At 49.2% G+C, this 22,747-nt stretch overlaps 1 protein-coding gene across 1 annotated transcript in view; it reads left to right on the top strand.

Moving 5' to 3' along the window:
- Positions 1 to 22,747, top strand: part of SHANK3 (SH3 and multiple ankyrin repeat domains 3) — a 727,758-nt gene that overhangs the window by 472,607 nt on the left and 232,404 nt on the right. Inside the window, exon 15 of the mRNA XM_030541199.1 lies at positions 18,954 to 19,067. Within this exon, the coding sequence (XP_030397059.1) occupies positions 18,954 to 19,067 (114 nt within the window). The remainder of the gene's footprint in view (positions 1 to 18,953; positions 19,068 to 22,747) is intronic.

The raw sequence follows: 22,747 nt of genomic DNA, 5'->3' as shown, positions 1-22,747 counted from the left end.
GTCTAGTAACAAGGATCTTTCTAGTTTCCCTGATTGTGCTGGCTGCCGGCTCGTCTCTCCCCGATCCCCTGATTAACAAACCCCAATGAAATCAGGCATTGTGCTGAAAGGCCCTGCAAACACCTGCCAGAGGCCCGGTGCGCAGCCAGCGTATTACTGTAATTGGGCATTTTACACAGTCAGCTCTTTAATTACTTTTTAATTTGCTAGCAAGTGAAGCTGCTGTGCCAAATGAAATGCAGGGCCAGCGAGTCATGGGCGGGGCACTGGCTGCCTTTGAAAGCGGCATGTGGGCTTTAAGGTTTGACCCTCTCAGTGACCTCTGGGCTTCAAGTGGTCAGAGGGCCCCAGAGGCTCCAAACTCTGCCGTTTGGAAGGACCGCAGCCTCCAAGCTGTGAGGGCCAAAAGCCGATCGCACTCGCTCTGCCCAGTCATTCCAGGGACTCTCAGTCCAGAGGGCAGTTCCTTCTGCTCTTTAAAAGTTTCTTACCGGACACTTCCAGCACCAGTGCTGGGTCATGCTGGTGCAATTGGCATGTATGCAGTTGTGTACTTGTCTGTGCATAGCCATGCGAGACGACGTGGTCATGCCTGGGTGTGTGTGTCAGTGTGTGCATGTGTGCTTGTGTGTGTCCGTGCAGGTTTCAGTCCGCAGAGCCAGGGCAGAGGAGGCAAAGCCGGGGGAGTTTACCTGGCTTGCTCCCAGTTTCACAGGGACACCGAACGGCGAGAGAACACGCTCTCTTTCAACAGCAAGAAGCTCAGAGCCTGAGGGGCCCAGGAAGAAGTGTAAGGTCACAGTGCACTCCTAGGCTACTGCTCAGGCATGGCACTGAGGTGGAAACTGGGTCAGGCAGTGAAAGCTTTTCAGGGCTGAGCCTCAGGAATTCGTGACTCGCACTGAGCCAGTTTGTGCCTGGAGTATGCTGCAGGGAGTTCCCGTGGCTCTGGATCCCTGCCGAGAATGCTGGGATGTGGGGTCTCCAGCACCTGGCCAAAGGAGGAGGGGATGGGGGAGAGGCTGCATTGTCTCTCCTAGGTCCCCTCAGGGAGATATGGATGCCATCTAGAGCACCTGGGACAGGGTTTTCAAACTTCATTGCATCGCGACCCCCATCTGACAACAAAAATTACTGCATGACCCGGGAAGGGGGACCAAAGACTGAGCCCCTCTGCCCCAGGCAAGCGGGCCAAAGCGGAAGCCTGAGCACTGCCCCTCTGGGTGGGAGGGGGCTGTAACCGGAGCCCTGCCGGTCAGGGCTGAAGCCCTCAGGTTTTGGCTCCAGCTCTCGGCGGTGGGGCTCAGACTTTTGGCTTCGGCCCCAGCAAGTCTAACGCCAGCCCTGGTGACTCCATTAAAACAGGTTTGCAACCCACTTTGGGGTCCCGACCCACAGTTTGAGAACTGCTGACCTAGGAGAGATGGGAATTCTCGGTGGCATGGGGGTGTAGTCTGATGCTGCCTCGCTGTAGAGGAACTAATGTGGCCTTTAGTCCCTGCTGGTCATATGACAGGACTGGTGGAAAGGCGGCCGCTTGCAGTGATGGCCCTGACTGGACCAGAGAGGAGGTGGCCGCCCTGTCTCTAGCCTATCCCTCAGCGCATCACACTGGAGCTGGGTGGCTGCAGGGAAGAGCCTATGACCTGGACACTTCTGGGGCTCCCACACTCTGTCAGGAGGATAAGGGTTCCTTCTCCTCTGAGCCCTAGACCTCCTTTCCTTGAGTTGCCTTATGCTGTAGAGAGCTAGTGTGGTGAGGGGATGTGCTGCAGCCTGCCCTCAGGACGGCCCCCATCTCCCAGGCTTCCGGCGACAGCTGCTATGTGTGGACCAGCGGTTTACACCTTCCCCCCTCACCTCTTCCAGCCCCCCCACCTTATCCTGCCTCCCCCCCATGCTAATCTTACACACCCTCCCTAACCTCTGATCTCTGCTTGTTTCTCTGTCCTATGCTGTGTTGGGAGCCGGGAGGGGTCGCTTGGGGTGCCGTCACTCTGGGTGCAGTCTGTTTTAAGAATGCACCGTGAACGGTTGCTGTTTGAGCACCATAACTTGCAGAACAGGTGCAGACTAGGCTCGTAGGGTGATCTGAGAAATGGAAAACCTACCTTCTGGGAGGAGGCTCAAAGAGCTTGGCCTGTTCAACCGAACCAGACGCAGGCTGAGGGGAGCTTTGATTGCTCTCTGTAAACACATCAGAGGGATAAATACCAGGGAGGGAGAGGAATTATTTAAATTAGGGGGTGATGTTGTCATAAGAAGAAATGGATATAAACTGACCAGCACCAAATTTATGCTTGAAATTAGACGAAGGTTTCTAACCATCAGAGGAGTGAAGTTCTGGAGCAGTGGGGACAAAAAACCCAACTGGCTTCAAGATGGAGCTTGATAAGTTTATGGAGGGGATGGGATGATGTGACTGCCTGCAATGGCACTTAGCTGATCTGTGACTGCTAGCAGCAAATATCTCCAACGGCCAGAGATGGGAGACTAGAAGGGGAGAGCTCTGAGTTACTGGAGAATTCTCTCCCAGGTGTCTGGCTGGTGGGTCTTGCCCACATGCCATATTCAGGGTTTGGAAGGAATTTCCCTCCAGGTCAGACTGACAGAGACCCTGGAGGTCTTTCACCTTCCCCACAGCACAGGGCGTGGGTCACCTGCAGGCTTAAACTAGAGTGAATGGTGGATTCTCTGTAACTTGAAGTCTTTAAACCATAATGTGAGGACTTCAGCCAGAGGTTAGGGATCTATTTCAGCAGTGGACGAGTGAGGTTCTGTGTCCTGCGATGTGCAGGAGGTCAGACTAGATGATCATGATGGTCCCTTCTGGCCTTAGTCTACGAGTCTCTTGACTTAGTTGTACCTCTGAGACTGCTCAATTGGGAGCAGCCCTTGAACACCTCTAGGGCTTCTGAAAATGCTGCTGGGATATCCATCCCACAGATCATGTCCCACCGGGGCCCTGGGGAGAGCTCAGGCCACTAGCTGCTCAGGTCACTTGGGCTTGCCCAGCCACCAGCTTTGAAAGTCTCCTGGACTCAGCGTCCATGTTACTCCTGCAACAGGCACCCACGGCTATTTGTGCTGGTCTAATCTATTATCAATTTTGGCCTGAATCTGCCTGTGCCTTGGTTTCTCACTGTGTGAAATGGGGATAATGGTGTTCCCAAACCTCCCAAGGATGTGAGGACTTGGCTATGAGGGTGATAGGAGCCACAAAAACGCCATAAATATGTAACGCACCAGGGTGGGTCCCAGTTTGTAACTCAGTGCCTCTGTCAGGCGGAAGTGGTGCGTCAGGGATATGAGAATCCATGTGAACCCGGCTGGGCTCAGCACGGTGCACTGGCAGGAGGTGAGACGGAGAGGGAATAGCTGAGTGTTGCTGATGCAGCCTTGAGGGGTCTTTAATGAGCATCTCCATATTAGGGCACTCCGAGGCGGTATGGGTGGAGGCTGTGTGTCCTTGGGAGTACGTCCATGAAGTGTCATGCAATCACTAGGAGGGCCAGGCCCCTGACGGAAGCAGAGAGGTGCCGCAGGAGTGATTTGTGTGGGGAGCCCAGGACATGAGTAGCAGAGGGAACAACTGGTCCTCCAAGCTGTCTCAGTCCCCTTCTCCCTCTTTGGGTGGGTCAGTGATGCTCCAAGCGTTGGTGCTGCCTCACTCCCTCCTCCCCTGCAGGCTCAGGAGCAGCTGAGACATTACTCAATTGATCTTGTGTTGCCATGGGGGCATGGACACAATGGGATACAAATACACCTCGCAATCCCTGCCATTGATACTAACCAAGGGAGTGCTGGGAAGCACCAGTACTGGAGCCAGCAAACACATGGAACGGTCAGCAGACTTCAGCTGACCCCAGATGGGCATGAGCGTCCGGGAGCTGAGACCATGTTGACAGGTGCTTTAGATACACTTTACATAGAGCTGCCTCCGGAAGGAGAGCTCAGGAGCGTGAACGCTCGTGAATGGTGACAGAATTACCCCTCCTTGGAGAATACACCTCTCCAGCTGCTACTGTTCTTCGCCCCATGGCAGAGCCATGCATCCTCCTTGAGCACGGCTACCACAAGCAGAGGATTGGGGGTGGCTGGCTGCACTAGAGCTACTAATAGGGCTCTGCTCCCTCACAGCCCAGCCTGCACTAACCTCCTCAGAATCCCAGAGGGTCCCACCGGAGAAAGGAGCCCTTTGTTTCCACTCTGGCCAGCGCTTACTGCTAGACCGGCCTACACGAGGAGAAGAATAACACCTGAACCAAACCCTGCAGACGGCTGTGAACAAGCTACTCCTGCGCTGGGGCCGTGGCCTCCAGCCATGACAGTGCTCGCTGCCCCCAGGTGCGGACGCGCATATTCATTTAGATGGAATAAATGGGCCCGAAGAGTCAAAGGTGTTGGCATCGCCCAGTCACTGCTCAACTGTCAACCAATTTTAAAATCAGTTGTGTGGTTTGATATGCAGAGACCTCAGCCTGCTTAGTACCGTGCAAACAGACCATGAAAAACCCTCTTAACCTTTCATTAAAGTTACAGAAAAAGAAGGAAAAGCAGCTAAAGCATGTGAAATGGGAAGTGTTAAGTAAGGCTTTTATTAGAACTGTCTCCCTGTAGCTATAGTCTTCTTTTAGCTAGAGAGTCTTTAGAAGGGGAAAAATCCCTGTTTGACAGTTGTAGATGGAAACAGCTGTCCTTTTGGGGCGCAGAGGAAGAGAAAACGTTAGCTGGAATGGGCTGGAGCTGTCGCTGCTGCTGCTGTCTGATCCTGTTTTCTAAAAGACAAAGCAAGACAAATGGGGAGCAAACGAACAGCAGAGAGAGAAAATGCAGCTTCTGCCTCTGGTGCTGACATTTGCATGGTACCTCACTGCCGGAAAATCGCAGGCATGGCCTATGGTCTTAATCAGCCACCCAAGACCTGGCCAACTTGTACCAGCATCAGACTGTTTACGACACTGCTTTTAGGTGCCTCGTTGGTCACAGTCTTACAGCAGTGCTGCAAAATATCCCCTCTTAGCTGCCTAAGCTGGATCTTAGTGAACAAAAAACAAGAGATGGGTAGGAAAGAGAAGATGGGAAAGGAAAGGACACATGAGGGGGTGGGTGTGACAGTCTCACATCCCATGTAGTGTTCAAGATTTCGCTGGAGCTGGTGGAGGCAGCAGTGTTATTTGGGTCCCTCTCTCTGGCCTGGTCTGGTCAGGACATCTTGCAGGATGAGGATGACAAAGGTCCAGTGGGTGTCACTGTGGATCCCGATGTCCCGGGACACAGCTGGGGTGGCAGTCATGTTGGTGAAGCTTGTTTCTTGTCCACCCATCTCGCAGCCAGCTAGTGTTGTCTGACAGCTTGAATCACATTTCTCTCCCAAAGTCTTTTCTTTTAAAAATCTCTGAAGAGAGTGATGAATGGAACAACCCATTCGCCTCCTTATTTTGTCCACAATTAAACCTCATTTCTGACACCAGTTTTGCTTCATTGGTTTCTGCTCCCACACTGTTCTTGTTTGCCAGGCATGATCTTAACACAGTTCTTGCATTATATTAGTAGGCCTCCTTCTTTGGAGTATTTCTGCTTTACTGTCTTGGTTTGCATCTTTTTCATGACTATTTATGGTTATAGGTTATTGTGACACCTGATGAACTTTCACTTACATCTCACAGTTAGGTTAAAGTTGTAGGCCCAATTATTGCACCGCTCACCTCTGACCCACCCTCTGCTATCGTGTTTGCCTGCAGCCATTATAGGACATAGCCCCTCAGTACCCATACGTTAAAATATGGTTAAAGAATAGTTTGATGCATTAGATGTATTCAGCTCCGCAGGACCTGATAAAATTCATCATAATGTACTTAGGGAACTACCTGAAGCAGTTTCTGAACTATTAGCAATTATCTATGAGAACTTATGGAGGACAGGAGAGATCCAAGAGGCCCGGGGAAGGGCAAACATAAGAACCTAAGAATGGCCATACTGGGTCAGACCAAAGGTCCGTCTAGCCCAGTATCCTGTCTACCGACAGTGGCCAATGCCAGGTGCCCCAGAGGGAGTGAACCTCACAGGTAATGATCAAGTGATCTCTCTCCTGCTGTCCATCTCCACCCTCTGACAAACAGAGGCTAGGGACACCATTCCTTACCCATCCTGGCTAATAGCCATTTATGAACTTAATCTTCATGAATTTATCTAGTTCTCTTTTAAACCCTGTTATAGTCCAGCCTTCACAACCTCCTCAAGCAAGGAGTTCCACAGGTTGACTGCGCACTGTGTGAAGAAGAACTTCCTTTTATTTGTTTTAAATCTGCTGCCCATTAATTTCATTTGGTGGCCCCTAGTTCTTATATTATGGGAACAACTAAATAACTTTTCTTTATTCACTTTCTTCACACCACTCATGATTTTATATACCTCTATCATATCCCCCTTAGTCTCCTCTTTTCCAAGCTGAAGTGTCCTAGCCTCTTTAATCTCTCCTCATATGGGACCCGTTCCAAACTCCTAATCATTTTAGTTGCCCTTTTCTGAATTTTTTCTAATGGCAATATATCTTTTTTGAGTTGAGACCACATCTGTACGCAGTATTCGAGATATGGGCGTACATAGCAGCATTCAATAGAGTGATAAATAATAGCCTACATGGATTTGTCAAGAACCAGTCATGCCAAATCAACCTAAATTCCTTCTTTAACATGGTCACTGGCCTAGTGGATGAGGGAAGCTGTAGTCGTGATATATTATTACTTTATAATAAAGCTTCTGACACACTCCCACACGCCATTCTCAGAAACAAACTAGGACAATATGGTCTAGATTAAATTACTATAAAATGTATAAAATCCCCCCTCATTCTTCTCTTCTGCAGACTAAACAATCCCAATTCCCGCAGCCTCTCCTCATAAGTCATGTGCTCCAGCCCCCTAGTCATTTTTGTCCCCCCCCACCCCCGCTGGACTCTCTCCAATTTGTCCACATCCCTTCTGTAGTGAGAGGACCAAAACTGGATGTAATACTCCAGATGTGGCCTCACCAGTGCCGAACAGAGGGGAACAATCACCTCCCTCGATCTACTGGCAATGCTCCTACTTATACAGCCCAATGTGCTGTTGGCCTTCTTGACAACAAGGGCACACTGATGACTCATATCCAACTTTTCATCCACTGTAATCCCCAGGTCCTTTTCTGCAGAACTGCTGCCTAGCCATTCGGTCCCTAGTCTGTAGCGGTGCATGGGATTCTTCCATCCTAAGTGCAGGACTCTGCACTTGTCCTTGTTGAACCTCATCAGATTTCTTTTGGCCCAATCCTCCAATTTGTCTAGGTCACTCTGGATCCTGTCCCTACCCTCCAGCGTATCTACCTCTCCCCCCCCAATTTAGTATCATCTACAAACTTGCTGAGGGTGCAATTAATCCCATCATCCAGATCATTAATAAAGATGTTGAACAAAAGAAGATGAAATTTAATACAGGCCAATGCAAAGTACCACATGTAGGAAGGAGAAATCATATCCATAACTACAAAAAGGGGAATAACTGGCCAGGTGGTAATACTGCCAGAAAGGATCTGGTGATTATAGTGGATCACAAATTGCATATGAGCCAACAACGTGATGCAGCTGACTAATCACTCTAGGGTATATTAACAGGACTGTTGTATGTTAGACTTGGGTGGTAGTAGTTCCACTCCGTTTGGCACTGGTTAGGCGCCAGTGGAGTGTTGTGTCCAGTTATCCGCACCATGCTTTAAGACGGTGGTTTCCAGTCTGTGGATCTCTGGTTGTCTGCAGACTATGTCTAAGATTTCCAGAGGGGTCTGCTCCTCCGTTTGAATTTTGTTAGGGATCTGCAAATGAAAAGGTAGTTTGAAAACCACTACTTTAAGAAATATGAGACAAACTGGAGAGTCCAGAAGAGAGCAACAACAATGCTAAAAGGTTTAGAAAACCTGACCTGTGAGGAAAGGTTAAAACGGGTTCTCAAACAGGGCGTCGCAAGGTTTTTATATGGGGGGGTTGCGAGCTGTCAGCCTGCACCCTAAACCCCACTTCGCATCCAGCATTTATAATGGTGTTAAATATATAAAGAAGTGCTTTTAATTTACAGGGGGAGGTTGCACTCAGAGGGCTGCTGTGTGAAAGGAATCACCAGTATAAAAGTTTGAGAACCACTGAGTTAAAACAACTGGGCAAGTTTAGGGTTGAGAAGGAAAGCCTGAGGTGGAAGACGATAACAGAGCTGTTAGAAAGAGAAGGTGAATGACTGTTCTCCATGTCCACTGCAGGTAGGACCAGAAGTAATGGACTTAATCTGCAGCCAAGGAGTGTGAAAGGGCGAATGGTCCCTTTAAGAGGGAGCAGAGCCTGTGCACCTGTGACTCGTCAGCTGACCCCAGTTAGATTGAAAAGATGGCACCCGAGCATAGGAGAAAGAGAGACAGGGTGAGTGAGAGACCGGCAAGAAGCAGCAATAGGTGACAGCAAAACCAGAGAGGTTCTCTGAGAGGAGAGGCAGTGAGACCCTGATGAGGAAAAGCTCTGGGTGGCAGTGCTCTGTGAACAGAGCATGGATGGTTCCCACATAAAACGGGAAGGACTGAAAGGTAAAGGAGAAGTTACGTGGGATCTGTGTAGCCCAGGGTGGACTGAGGGCTTATTACGTGCGGAGAATGCAAGCATAGTGATTGCCCCTGAAATGAGGGGAAAGTGATCAAATGGGGTGTGGGGGGGGGGGGGAGATGGCATGTGTGGAAGCTGTCTGAGCTGAAGAAGAGTCTCTCCTTCCAAGCTGGCATATGGTGGGATGCAGGTGGCTGCTGGTGGCAGCCAGACTGGAGAAGCACGAGGAGCTGTGGAAGGGATTGGTGCTGGAGGACAGCAGTGGTACCTCCAGGAGCTAGGTCCTGCACAAAGAGAGAGCTCATGGACATGAGGTTTCAGGCCCAGCAGAGGATGTGTTTGGCAAGTGGGTCACATAGGGAGTGTTTGCCCCCACGTGGATGTTAGTACTGGCTATGCTGAGCAAAGCGCAGAAGAAACCGGAGAGATTCTGGGCAATACCTTCATGGGAGGCCTGGGGGTTGTATGTTTTCATTGTGCTGTTGCCCCACAAAGATCTGAGACTGGAGGAAGTCTGGACACAAAAGGTTTGGGTGCCCCATGGGAGGTTTGCAGATCAAGGGACGTACTCATCCCGGGAGAGAGACCAAGAGAGAGGGTGCATCAGATCCTATTACAGAGATCAGTAGATCTAAAGGCCAAGAGGCAGTCTGCAGCGCCAGAATCTCCTGGGGCAGGAAAGGGCTGTAACCTGCTTGCTGCAGTACAAGGGCAGGAGAGCCAGACACCTCCCCTCGCCGAGGCTGAGGAGAGGGAATTGAACCAGAAGGTTGAGCTGGAGACACTGATGAAGCGGACACAGCATCACAGACTGTAATAAGACACGTCTATAGTTTTGTCCCAGCAACAGAGAATGCCCCAGGATAGGCATGGCACGGTCTTCTCCGAGAGGGTCGCTTGAGTGAGCACGTGCTCCTCCGAGGAGAAGCAGCCTATTTTCCTGGGGGTGCTTGTCCTTGTCAGCTCAGTGTATGCGCTGGGCCAGTTGTCCTTGTCAGCCCGGTGCCTGGCTGGGAGCTCACAGTGCTGGGATTGGAGGCAGGCAGGAAGGCAGCAGGAAAAGGAAAGTGGAACAGGGATAAGGATAGCTCAGTGCTTTGCACATTGGCCTGCTAAACCCAGGTCTCACCTGCCTGGCCTGTTCTATAGGCAGCGTGACAGAGGTGAGCCGTACAGCTGGGCTGGAAGGAGGCTTGGGATGTAGACGTTTGGATTTTTGTCAGGGTGTTTTCCCCAAGCATACAGGGCTATGTGGGAGTCAGGAGAAGTTGGCTGGTAGGCAGAGAAGGCTGGGAATGAAGACAAAGTGAAGGCAGGGTGGCATCAGTCCGGGTTCCTAGGTCAGCTGCATAGGACAGAGACAGTTCAGACGGGCTGAAAGGTGAATGCCAGACTCATGGGTGTGGGAAGCTAAAGGGGAGCCTACAGAGAACCCAAGGAGGTGGCTGTGTGTGGCTGAAGCGACAGGCCGAGGACACTCCAGCAGCAGAAACTTTCTGAATAGACTTGCAAGGAACCAGGTTGTAGATGTCAAGGCCAGAAAAGTGGAGGCTGCTGTAGTCAAGACATGAGGTGAGGAGCTGTCATAAACCAATAGCTAAGGTTAATGTTCTTTTACCTGGAAAGGAGTAACCTGAAACACCTGACCAGAGGACCAATCAGGAAACAAGACTTTTTCAAATCTGGGTGGAGGGAAGGACCAATCAGGAAACAAGACTTTTTCAGATCTGGGTGGAGGGAAGTTTGTGTCTGAGTTCTTTGTTTTTGTCTTGTGCCTGTACTCTCTCTCGGCTATGAGAGGATTTCTGTCTCCTGCTTTCTAATCTTCTGTTTCACAGTTGTAAGTACAGAAAGGACAGTGTTTTTTTGGTTGTTTTTTTTTGTATTTACATGTGTGCAGTTGCTGGAGTGTTTTGAATTGTATTCTTTTTGAATAAGGCTGTTTATTTATATTTCTTTTAAGCAATTGACCCTGTATTTGTCACCTTAATACAGAGAGACCATTTTTATGTATTTTTTCTTTCTTTTTACATAAAGCTTTCTTTTTAAGACCTGTTGGAGTTTTTCTTTAGTGGGGAACTCCAGGGAATTGAGTCTGTAGCTCACCAGGGAATTGGTGGGAGGAAGAAGTCAGGGGGAAATCTGTGTGTGTTAAATTTACTAGCCTGACTTTGCATTCCCTCTGGGTGAAGGTGGGGGGGAGCTTGGCTCTCTCTCTCGGTACCTATTTCCAGTACTGGAAATAGGGAGGGTGGAATCCCTGTGTTTAGATTCACGGAGCTTGCTTCTGTGTATTTCTCCAGGAACCCCGGGAGGGAACACCTGGAAGGGAGAAGGGGGGGGGGAAATGGTTTATTCCCCTTTGTTGTAAGACTCAAGGAATTTGGGTCTTGGGGTCCCCAGGGAAAGTTGTTGGGGGGACCAGAGTGCCCCAAAACACTCTAATTTTTTGGGTGGTGGCAGCTTTACCAGGTCCAACCTGGTAACTAAGCTTGGAGGTTTTCATGCTAACACCCATATTTTGGACACTAAGGTCCAAATCTGGGAATATGTTATGACAGGAGGACTCGAGCAAGTTCTGACGGTTGGACAGAGGAGAGGCTAGAGATTTCTGGGGTAAGAAATTGGCAAGATTTAGAAGTGGGCTGAGCAGGTGGGTCCAGTGAGGGGTGAGTCAAAGCTGAAACCCAGGTTACAAGCCTGAGTGGGTGGGAGCATGGTGGTGGTGTCCACAGGGATAGAGTGGGAGAGAGGGCAGGCCTTGCCGGACATTCACGATCTTCAGTTGGGAGCGTCACATCATCTGGCCCAGAGTCCAGGCAGTGTATACAGAGGGTAGCTACGGAGAGCACCGGAGCAGGTCTGGTGCCTTGCAGACACCCAACATGGAGAGTGCAGGGCATAAATTTCACACTCCACAAGACGAGTGATGCTTTGTGACTCTTCCCTCAAGAATACCTGGTGTATCACAGTCAGACCCTGCTCGCTCCCCAGTATGGAATTGTCCTTGTATAGGAACTTCCTACCCAGCAGGCATCTCTGAGTCCTCTCCCTATGTGGGTGGCCAGAGTTACCAGAAAGCATCAGTCAAGCCATTTGAGATCACCGAGAGCCTTGGCTAAGACAGGCTAGGCTTGACATGTGAACGAACGCCCGTGCTCTTTGTCCATTTCTGGGCACGATGCAAGGAGTGGGATGTTGTGAAACCGCCCTGTGCTCCCCAGGAACCAGAACTTGGATTCTGCCAAAGGACACACGGGGAAACCTCTGGCAAGCAGAGTTAAGGACAATAAGGAGTTTTAAAGTATATTAGGAACAAAAAGAATCCCCTGACGATGGTATTGGTCCATTCCCAGCTGGCAGTGGTAGGGCAGTGATAATGCAGCAAAGGCGAACGTGTTCAATAAATATTCTGTCCTGCCTTGGGGTGGGGGCGGGAATGGACAGATAATGTAGTGGTATCATAATGCTCTTTCCATTCCACTAATCTCAATGAAACAGCTGCTACTAAAGTTCGACATTTTTAAATATTGGCAAAACATTAGCTTTCTTCTGGGACTTCCTCCATGTTCCAAGACGTATCGAAAATCAACATTAATGGTCCAGCGAGCTCCTCAGCCAGCTTTTAAAACTCTTGGATTCAAGTTATCCAGGCCAGCTGATTTAAAAATGTCTATTCTGCATTGTTAGTGATAATTCTACCACTACCATCTGGCCATGGACCAAAAGCACTGTCCGGGCTCTTTTTGTTCCTAATATACTTAACCTCCTTATTGTCTTTAATTCTGCCGGCCATACATTTTATTTTCTGTGTGTCCCTTGGCTTCCCAGCTTCTAGCTTTTGATTTATATTCATTACTATCCATTGGCCAACTTCCCTTTTCTTCCACTTACTATAGATTAATTTTTTTTATAGCTGCCTTCACTCCCCCTCCAAACCAGTTTATTTTAACCAATACAGCCTTCTTCCTTGGCTGTGGCATTTTGGGCAACTAGTATGGTGATCTTAAACAGTTTCTGATTATCATTCATATTTTGCTGATTACATTTTTTCTCCGAGCTTATTGGGCTCATATTGTTTTCAGTTTGTGAAATTAGTCCTCTTAAATACATATACTTGATACTTCATCCGTCAGTCACTGGTTTGGACTCTGTTCTGTTTGCACATTATAAAGGTCATTGAATCATGATCCCTGGCACCTAAGTTACCATTATTTTTTAGAGACAAGATAGATGAGGTAATATCTTCTATTGAACCAACTTCTGTTGATGGAAGGTATAAGCTTTTGAGCTAACAGAAGTCTTCCTCAGATCTGGAAACAGAGTGTCTGACAAACATTAATTTTTAGTTCTGTGATCAGTTCCTCTCAATATGAGTATCCATTTCTAGTGTCTCAGTCAGGAAAGCCTGATAAAAGGATTAGAAAACCTGCTTTTTGATAGACTAAAGAATCTCAGTCTATTTAGTTTAACAAAGAGGAGGCTAAGAGGTGACTTGATTACAGTCTACAAGTATCTACATGGGGAACAAATATTAGATAATAGACTCTTTGGGCTAGCAGAGAAAGGGATCACACTAGACAGTGGCTGGAAGTTGGAGCCAGACAAATTCAGACTGGAAGTAAGGTATGAATTACCCTCACCGTTAAAAATGTACCATGGGAACAATTTTCCAGAGGTTGCGGTCAATTTTCCATCACCGACCATCTTTAAATCAAGATTGGCTGTGTTTTGCAGAAGATCTGCTCTAGCTATTTTTGTGGGGAAGGTCTATGGCCTGTCTTAGACTGGAGGCGGGACTAGATCACAGTACGGTCTCTGGTGGCCTTGGAATCTGTGAATAAAATTGGAGGGACTGGGGTCATTTGGGCCCCTAGCAAGGAAAACTCTAGAGCAGAAAACAGGCTGAACTATTCATTCTCTATAGGAATCAGTGTCTGGGCGTAATTAGGGCCTGCAGTACGAAGCCTCTTTCTCATGGAGTTTGCGCAGATTAGAGTAGGGCAGTATTCGTTTATAAGTTATGCTAATATGTGGTGTTTGTTATGTAATGACAGGTGTGCACCATTGTGAAGGGCACAGAAATGATGCTAACTAATAGTAACTCTAGCTGCTAAACTCTTCCAAGAGTCTTGTGTTAGGAGGAGATGAGAGTCTGCAGGTCCTGGAGGTGATGGCTACCCAGGGGTACAGGAGGTGGATTTGAATTTAAGAAGGCAAGCTCTCCAGAAGACCGTGTTGCTTGCAATGCTGAAACTTTCTACTTGGTGCAGCACAGGGCTGGGAGAGCCCAGGTGTGGGGATGGGCATGATAAAGCAGCAAGGCTGGGGAGATGCTGTCTCAGGACAGGTAAAGAGAAGCCACTTTCTTCAAGAGGCTTTTACCACCTCGGCTGTGAGACATGGTTGCTCCCTTTATGACAGCAAAGTAAAACAAAGGGCCCTCGGGAGGTCAATTGCAAGGAGAGGAAATAACGGGAGATTGAGTTTGAATAACACAGTGAATCCACATGAAGCCCAAATAAGAAATGGGAGGCAGAACCAGTGTGCTGGGATTGACTGGCCCAGCAGGAGAGCTGGGAGCAGAGTGACGCAGCTAATGAGCAGCCCATGATTGCACTCCTGTAAACCTCTCCTTCCTGCCAGTGGTGCCATGGTGAAACTGAGGCCACATCTACACAGGAACACTCAGAGTTAAGCCAGATTAACTATAGGTGTGAATTCAAAGTGCTTTAAACTCATATATGGGTGCTGTCCATCAGAGGTAAAGTGATCTTAATTCACTTTAGTTTCAGAAGCAAAATAAGGCAACCTTTCTTGGGAATGGGAGTGTTCACATGGGGTCTTAATTCATTTTAAGTTAATTCCATTCAAGCTAAATGGAAGGATAAACAAAAATATGTCTGCAACTTCTTTTTTTTATTTTTTCAGAAGAACAAACTTAAAAAAATGATGAGAATTAGTTAGGGGAAGCTGGATGGGCTGAAGAGCTCACGGATCTGACCATGAAGGAGGCTTCACATTACTTCAGGTTAAAGTTGCAGAGACCGTCAAGATTGTGGTCTGGATTGTGAAGAAAGGGGGGAAATCTCCTAGGGAAGGGTTGCAGACCAAACTAGATGAACAAGCATCTCAAACAGGTTATTAAGAGAGAGCCTTCAAGGAGTGGAAGAAGGGAGGGATCAGCAAGGAAAGCTGCTGCTTGGAGATCAGGAAGTGTAGGGATAAAGTGAAAACTGCCTGCAGCCAAGCAGAGTTGGACCTTGCAAAGGAAATTAAAACCAATAGTAAAAAATGCTTTAGCCATATGGGCCCACTGAGGAGATTAAAGATAGTCTAGGCATGGCCCAACACCTAAATGGATACTTTGCTTCAGTTTTTATTGAGGGTGATAGGAAACTTGGGGTCAGTGGCAGGGTGGCTAATTGGAACAAGGATATGCAAGTAAAAATTACCACATCCTAAGTGGAAGCCACACTCAGACACCCTAATGGGACCAAATTGGGAGGGAGAGTTCAGGGTCGGCTCCAGGCACCAGCGAAGGAAGCACGTGCCTGGGGCAGCACATGCTAAGGGGCGGCACAGTCCAAGTGGCTTTCTATTTTATTTTATTTTATTTTATTTTATTTTATTTTTTATTTTTGCTTGGGGTTGCAAAAATGATAGAGCCGGTCCTGGGACAGTTAATCTCTATGCAAGGATATTAAAGGAGTTGGCACATACAATTGCAGGCAGAGCCCTATGTGGGACTAGTATAGAGCCCTGCAGTGGGACTGGGATCCCCCAGGTCCCACAGGATCTACTGCCATAATAGCAGGAGCAGAATTAAAAATAGCCCTGCACAGGGCTCTAATTGCAAGCCCAGCAGTCAGGATTTCTAATGAATCTGTAAACTCAGGAGTTGTAGCCTGTGACTTGAGAATTGTGTCTTTGGTACCTGTATTTAAGAAAGGAGGAGTGGGGAAGGGATGCGGGAAGCTAAAGGCCCATTAGGTTGACCTCAGATGTATGCCAGGTCTTAGGACAAACTTTGAAAGAGAGGCATGGAGGTAAATGGTAACTGGTAGATTGTGCCAGCAGCCAGACCAAGCTGATCTGTCTTTGGGAAGAGAACTGGTTCTTTAGAAAGAGGAAATGTAGTAGGGGTAATCTATCAGGATGTCAGTACAGCATTGGAGACAGTTCCACATGAGAAATTATCAGTTACATTGGAGAAGATGGGGGTTAATATGAGAACTGAGGGGTGGCTAAGGAACTGGTTAAAAGGGAGACTACAGTGGGTTACACTGAAAGGTGAACTGTCAGGCTGGAAGACGGTTACTAGTGGAGTTCCTCAGGGATCGGTCTTGAGACCAATCTTCATTACGGTTTTTATATTGACCTTGGCACAAGACTTTGCGGATGCACAAAGTTGGGAGGTATTGCCAATATGGAGAAGAACCAGAATATCTGACTATGGCAGGGTGCTGCTGGGCAGCCTCAATCAGCTCCTGCCACCCTGGCCCCAGGCAGGAGGAATGGACTGGGGCTGGTAAATAGCCTAGGTTTGCCTTATCACTGACTGCACCTGCCAGCCTCAGTAGGCAGGAGCTATAAGGCTGGGAGGAAGGGAGTGAAAGAGGAGTTGGGGACAGAGACCAGGAGGGAGGGGAGGCTCAGTGAGAGATAGGAGCCTGCTACTCTGTTGCTGACCAGGCCTGGGTCACGCCAAGCCACTGTAAATATCCCCTGTATATAGTAGGAAACTGGTGGTGAAACGGACAAATAAAGAGCATGAGTGTTGCACCAGCGTGGAGTGTCCCCGAGTCAGTGAGGAGCGGGGCCCAGGGGCTGGGTATGCAGGGGCGTGCTATACACCTGTTACACATACAAGAAGATTTGGACGACCCTGAAAATGGGAGAATAGAAGTGGGATGAAATTTAATGGTGCAAAGTGCAAGGTCATGCATAGAGGGACTAAACGAGAGTTTTTTCCTCTAAGCTGGGGATTTATCAGTTAGAAGTAATGGTGGGGAAAGACCTGATGTATTGGTCGATCACAGGATGATTGAGCTGCCAATGTGATGTGGCCATGAAAAAGGCGAATTGCTCACCCAGCGCATCCCAGGATTACGTTTCCAGCAGAGAGAGAGAGAAAGAGAAGTGTTATTGCTATTGTACAAGGCACAGCATCTGGAACACTGTCTGCAATTCTAGTGTCACATGTTTAAGAAAGATGAATTCGAACTGGAACTCGTACAGAAAAGGGCTGTGAGGATGATAAGAGGAATGGAGAATCTGCCTTATGAGATGAGACTTAGGGGGCTTGGCTTGTTCGATTGCTCTCTGTAAATACACCAGGGAGGATGTGATGTTCCCCTCTGGTGTTATCTAGACTGGTGATCTGCGAGGTCACCCCAATCCTCGACTCAGGGAGCCAGCCTGACCCTGCTCTGCTGTGAGAACTCCACTCCTGGGCTGTTCATGCACAGCCTCTGCCATGTAAGCTCCTCCTTGGATTGTGCAACTGAATGACACTAGCCAATATCTCCTGTCCCAGAGACAACCCTAGGAACCTCCATCTTGCAGTGTCAGTTATGCCTGCTGGACACTGCAAGCTTATGAGAGTTCATCAATTTAACAAAGAGATTGAGATGAACCAGCTTTGTTATCCCAAAGGGAGACTCTGACATGCTTCAAACCAAGTGCACTGCTTCAGGTAGAATAAACAAATTTATTAACTATAAAGATAGATTTGAAGTGATTATAAGTCAAAGCACAACAAGTCAGAGTGGTTACCAAAATAAAATAAAACATAAGCATGCAATGTACTCTCTCAACCCTGTTAGACTGGGCAACATCTAGATGAAGCAGTTTTTCTCACCCTACGGGATATTGCAGTCCTTAATATACAGGTTTGTTCCTTAAACCTGGGCCAGTCTCCTGTGTTGGAGTCTTGTCTTCTCAGTGTCCTGGTTACTTGCCGTGAAGGTGGGGCAGAAGAAGGGCCCAGTATGTATCCGCTCTGTCTGTTTTATACCAGTCCATGTGCTTGTAGAACACAAGTCCAGGCATGTCTGTGGGGCATTGTTGAGTCTCTTCCAGCAAGGTTGAACAATTCCCCTGGTGTCACCTCATGCAAGTGAGACATTGCATTGTAGTTCCCTTGCTGGACAATGGCTGTCAATGTGTTGTTTGACACCCCGCTCTTTGTGTATTAGCACATTCCCGCTCTTTGTGCCAAGGTCAGTAATAAAAAGGTTAAATAAGATCGGTCCCAAATTAGATATCAACCTGTACACTTCTAGTGATTTGGCCTTTGTTGCTGCAGTAATGTATGGGAATCAGTGAGGTGTCAGCTGACCAGTGCCCTGGCTTAATCAGGAAAGGGCTACTGGCAGGATGCCAGCGAGGGATCCTTGGCTCTGGAATTCATTTCTGCCCTTGGCCTGCTCTTCCGGAGCTATTTCAAGGCCTCTCTGTTTTTCTGGGCTATTGGGAGCGGGTGACTTGGGAAGGGAAGGTTATTAGTTAGTCCTGATGGGTCAGGAGGATTTTGCCACTGATGCTGAAGTGCTCTGATAGTAGGTAAGACATCTAGGCTGTACCTTAACTCAGGTTAAAAGTGCCGCGAGGACAAGGCCACTCAGGTCTTAACTCAGATCAGCAGCTTGAGTTCAGCCCCAGGCTCCTGTATTGGCTGTAACTTGAGTTAAAACCTGAGTGGCCTTGGCCTCACTGCTATTTAACCTGCATTAGCTAGCTCGAGTTAAGAACACAGCATGGCCTCTCTTTGCAGGGAAGATGCACTCTTAGAGGCAGCATTTTCTAGTTCAGGGAGCACGAGACTGGGTGCCAGACTCCTGAGATCTAATTCCAGCTCTGATACTGACTTGCTGTCCGGCTTTGGGAAAATCAGTGTCCTCTCGGTGCCTCCGTTTCCCTGTTTGTAAAATACTGGCAGTGCTTCCCTGCCTCGCAGGAGACTTCTGAACACATTCATTATGTTGAGATCTTGTTTCCAAACCCCCCCCCCCCCCCCGACGTCTCTGGAACACCCTGGCTTCCCTTCCACTGCTTCCTGTAAACAGGGTGGATGCTCCTGGCGCTCTCTCCAAACGTATCACTGCACGCACCTCAGGTCTCTCGCTTTCTAACTGAGGAGGCTGGAAGGACAAAAGACAACCCTTTCCAAGGGCTCTTAGGTGGCTCCTTCCCAGTGTCCAGGCTCGGACTCTAGACTTGTTTCCTAGGTTGTGCACATCCACAGACCATGTACTTGGGCATGGTAATTCTGTACTCTGCACGGCCCCCTTCCCTGTTCTGAGCTGTATGTCTGTTTCTCTTTCCGTAGTGCTCAGCATTGGTGAGGGTGGCTTCTGGGAAGGAACCGTGAAAGGACGGACCGGTTGGTTCCCGGCAGAATGCGTTGAGGAAGTGCAGATGCGACAGTATGATTCACGGCAAGGTAAGCCTTCCTGCTCGGGGAGGGTGACTGTCTCAGATGCTGGGCTGAGCGCCTCCTCTGCAAGGCAACTGTGTCCAGCCCCCAGCAATTCAGACTTGTTGGCTTCCACTTACACAGAACTCCCAGGCTGCCCATCTTCTGCCCTTGGTGCCCAGCCCATAAACTGAAACCCACAAAATAACAGAAGTTACAGTCTAGTCAATTTGTCAGTGATTCTCTTGCTGCTCCCGGTCCAGAGTTCCCACCTTCAGCTCGTTCAGTGTCATGACCTACGTGCCTGCCGTCCTCTGGGAACAGTTAGTCATACAGGGCAGTGGCTTCAAATCCGACCACTGGCTCTTTGGGTGCCAAACTGGAGATAATTCGGATGTCCCCAGCTGAGTGGCTGTAGCGCTTTCAGCAGTGACTGTCAGTATGATACAACCTGTGACTCACAGGGGATCCTGTCCCCTTAATCAGGGCTCAGCTTATGGTTGCGTAAGAAGCTGGCTCCCGTGTGCATCTCATGCTTTCCTCCGGCCATTCAAACACAGGATGCTGAGAGAGCAAAGCAGCTGCGTGACATGGAGCCGGTTTGCTTCCCCTGCCAAGTGCCTTCTTCAGTGCCACGTGCAGACATTGGCTTAGTGAGCAGTTGCTCATCTCAGGAAGCTCTGGCCTCCTGGAACAGCGTCTAGCACGGCACAAGTGGCTAGCAAGGGGCCAGTCCATTTGGTGCTTTCCATACATCTGAAAAAAGACACAAGTTACATCTGATCCTCCAGAGAGGCTCCACGTGTGGGCAGGGCCTTCTGGGAAGGAGGTGTGGTCATGGCAGAAACCTTCCAAGAGCTGTGTAAAACGGGCAGCTAGCTTCCTGTGTGCACAGGGCTGTGGCAGGTGCTGGCGAGGAGTCCTGGAGTGCCGTGGACTGCATTGTTTGATGAACATCCTGCAAGGCTCATATGTTGCACCAGTTCTGCTAGAATTCAGACTGAGAAGCCCTTTCTGTTCAAAGGGTCACTCTTCTAATTGTGCTAAGATGCACATGCTTACTCAGAGTGCCTTGGCGTGTGGTGTGCCGCATGGGGGTGTGGGGTAGGGGGAGTGATCCAAACTTGAGGTCACTTGAGCGAGGGGTTCCTGAAGTACAGCTCCCCCCACCAGTTCTGGAGGTTGACAGATTCTACCAATGTTTTTTGCACACACCAGAGGCTCAAACTGTGGCTCTGATTGTCCCTCGTTTGATCTCAATTGCCTAACATTGGTCCCAGCTAGTGCATGGTTCCCACAGTCTCTTGGGGGAAACAAAATAGAAACATTATGAGAGGAAGAGCTTAGCTCTCTGTGTTAACACGTGCTAAACACTCCCACAGCAAACTGCCGTGCCTGCATGCAGAAAGACTAGCCAAGAGTTTCAGGCCAGCCAGCTTTCACGGGACCTGTGTGGCTTAGGTGCATGCTGTGGCTGGACTTAAGCCTCTGTCAGGCACTGCAAGTTCAAACCCCACCCGTGGCAGAAATCTGAAAATGAAATGTCAGCCTGTTGCTACAAGCTGCCTCTAGCAAATGGTGGGGGGTGGAGTCTGAGCAGAAATTCAGGAGCTGCTGAAACTATTCTAATTACATGTGAATTTTTGCAGGGAGGGGGATAAATGGGGTGGGGTTGGGTTGGGTTGGGTGGGGGAAGGGACGCTGGAGGAGTGATACGGGGCTGGGTTGCAGGGTGCATGGGGGGAGCTATGTCAGCCACACATTCTCCCCTAATGTGAGTGTGTGCTGGGGCCTGGGAGGCCTGCCACATGGGACCTCTGTTCTTATTGCCATGTATTACTGGGATCTGTGTCCCTTTCCCTGCCCTCTCTTGTGAGCTGGGCTCGGGGGATTCCTGCCCATCGAGGGTGTCTAAGCCCCTCTCCCTGTCCCATGAGAGTGAAGTGTGTCAGTCCGAGGGGTTGGAGCCCCTCTCCATGTGAGCCCTGCTTCTTTGTGTGGGAGGTTCACCAAGTTGAGAGTGGGCATACTTGGGGCATGACGCCAGCTACAAGCGCCCTCACTTGGCTGGGGCGTGAGAATGCCCACAGAGATGAATGGAGCAGTTTATGTGCCTCGGGGCCATGGTTCCAGGCTGTATTCCTCTCCAAGGGGGTCCTTGCTCAGCCACTTCGCTCTCAGAGTCTCGTGTTCTGCAGCTGTATGTGTGCAGCTCATTCCCGCCATCCTTCCCATGTTCTTTCTCAAATGTCCCATCTTAGGACTGGCCAGTGCCACACGCCTGAGCACAGCAAAGCAGGTGCTGATTCATTTCGTGCAGTAGCTTACTGGAGTGCCAGCTCCACTTGAGTTCGGGTTGAAAAACTCTGACTGTTTAAAGGTCGACTTTTCTAAGTGCGGTGAAATCCATATGCCTTGGAGTTTGCTGTGCCTCCTGGCAGTGCAGGGTAGGGTTAGTGAGCCAAATCTGGGTTCGTTTGAGCCAATGGTTCCTGACACGTATGCTTCCAAAAACACCATTTCACAAAATCCACAGATTCCGCCTGCCTGGGTGTGTGTTTGCTTGTTGCACATGTGGGGCTCAAACTAAAGCTCTGAGCATCCCCAGTTGATCGATATTCATCCCAGTTAGTGCCTGGCACCAACAGCCCCACTGGGGAAGTCAAAGGTTGACACTGCCTCTTTCAGAGGGAAGAGGCCAGTGCACTGGTGGTCAGCTGACCCCATTTCACCTTAAAAGAGGGTCAGGAGGTGGTAGGTGAGAGCTGCCTGGGAGTAAGAGATTAACAGGTGAGAGCTGCTGGAGATCAGAAGAGGTCCCTGAAGGAAGCTGTAGCTGAAGGCCGGGCAACGGTGGAGGGACTTAGCCACTGATGTCTCCATGCTGGAGAGCTAGAGCCAGAGGATTGGAAAGGGGAGGGAGCTGGGGAAGGGAGGGTCCTGCTGCAGATGATCTCACAGCAGAGAGGCTCCTCTTGCTGGGAGTAGCAGGGCTGCACTCCAGCTGGTGGTGTGGAGAAGGCCAAAGAGGAGCCTTTGAAATGTGAAGTATTGGACAAGACTTTCCTTGGAACAGCCTCCCTTGTTCCTGCCCCCTGTAGCTGGAGAGAGTCTTAGAAGGAAAAGCCCCTGGTTTGACGGTCTCGCTGATGGTGCTAATTGTCATTGTGGGGAACAGAGATGCTAGCTGAGATGGGTGGAGCTGCTCTTTCTGCTGCTGCTACTGATAAATCCAAACCCATTTTATCTGCGGTGGTGGTTGGGATTCAGCTGGGGTGGTGATGTCATGTGAGTCCCTTTCAGTGGGACAGGAAGCTGGTCAGGATGTCCCTCAGAAATGGTCCAGGGACCCATGAGGTGGGGTGGGGGCATCCATGATGGGGGAACTCGCTTCAATAGTCTGCCTCTGTTCTTCCCCGTTCTTCTTGCTGTTCTTTTTCCCACAGTCCTCTTTGTTCTCTTAAGACCCAAAAAGGGAATGATGGGTAGAATAGCCCCTCTCCTCATTAGTTTGTCTTCCAGCTAGGCCCAGTATCCAGCCTACCGATATTGGGTTAATTAATTTCTGATCCTGTCTCGTCTTCTGTTTTTACCAAGCATAAGTTCAATATAATCCTTGAATTCTGTCAGCGTGAACTAATTCAGTCTGTCTGGTTGTCTTCCACCTGTTTATAACACTTTTCACTGAAAATAACTTGACCTGCTTT

Source organism: Gopherus evgoodei, chromosome 1 (assembly GCF_007399415.2).
Source record: "Gopherus evgoodei ecotype Sinaloan lineage chromosome 1, rGopEvg1_v1.p, whole genome shotgun sequence".
Classification (NCBI taxonomy): Eukaryota; Metazoa; Chordata; order Testudines; family Testudinidae; genus Gopherus; species Gopherus evgoodei.
The sequence above is the reverse complement of the archived record's forward strand: the minus strand, read 5'-3'. Positions and strand labels throughout refer to the sequence as shown.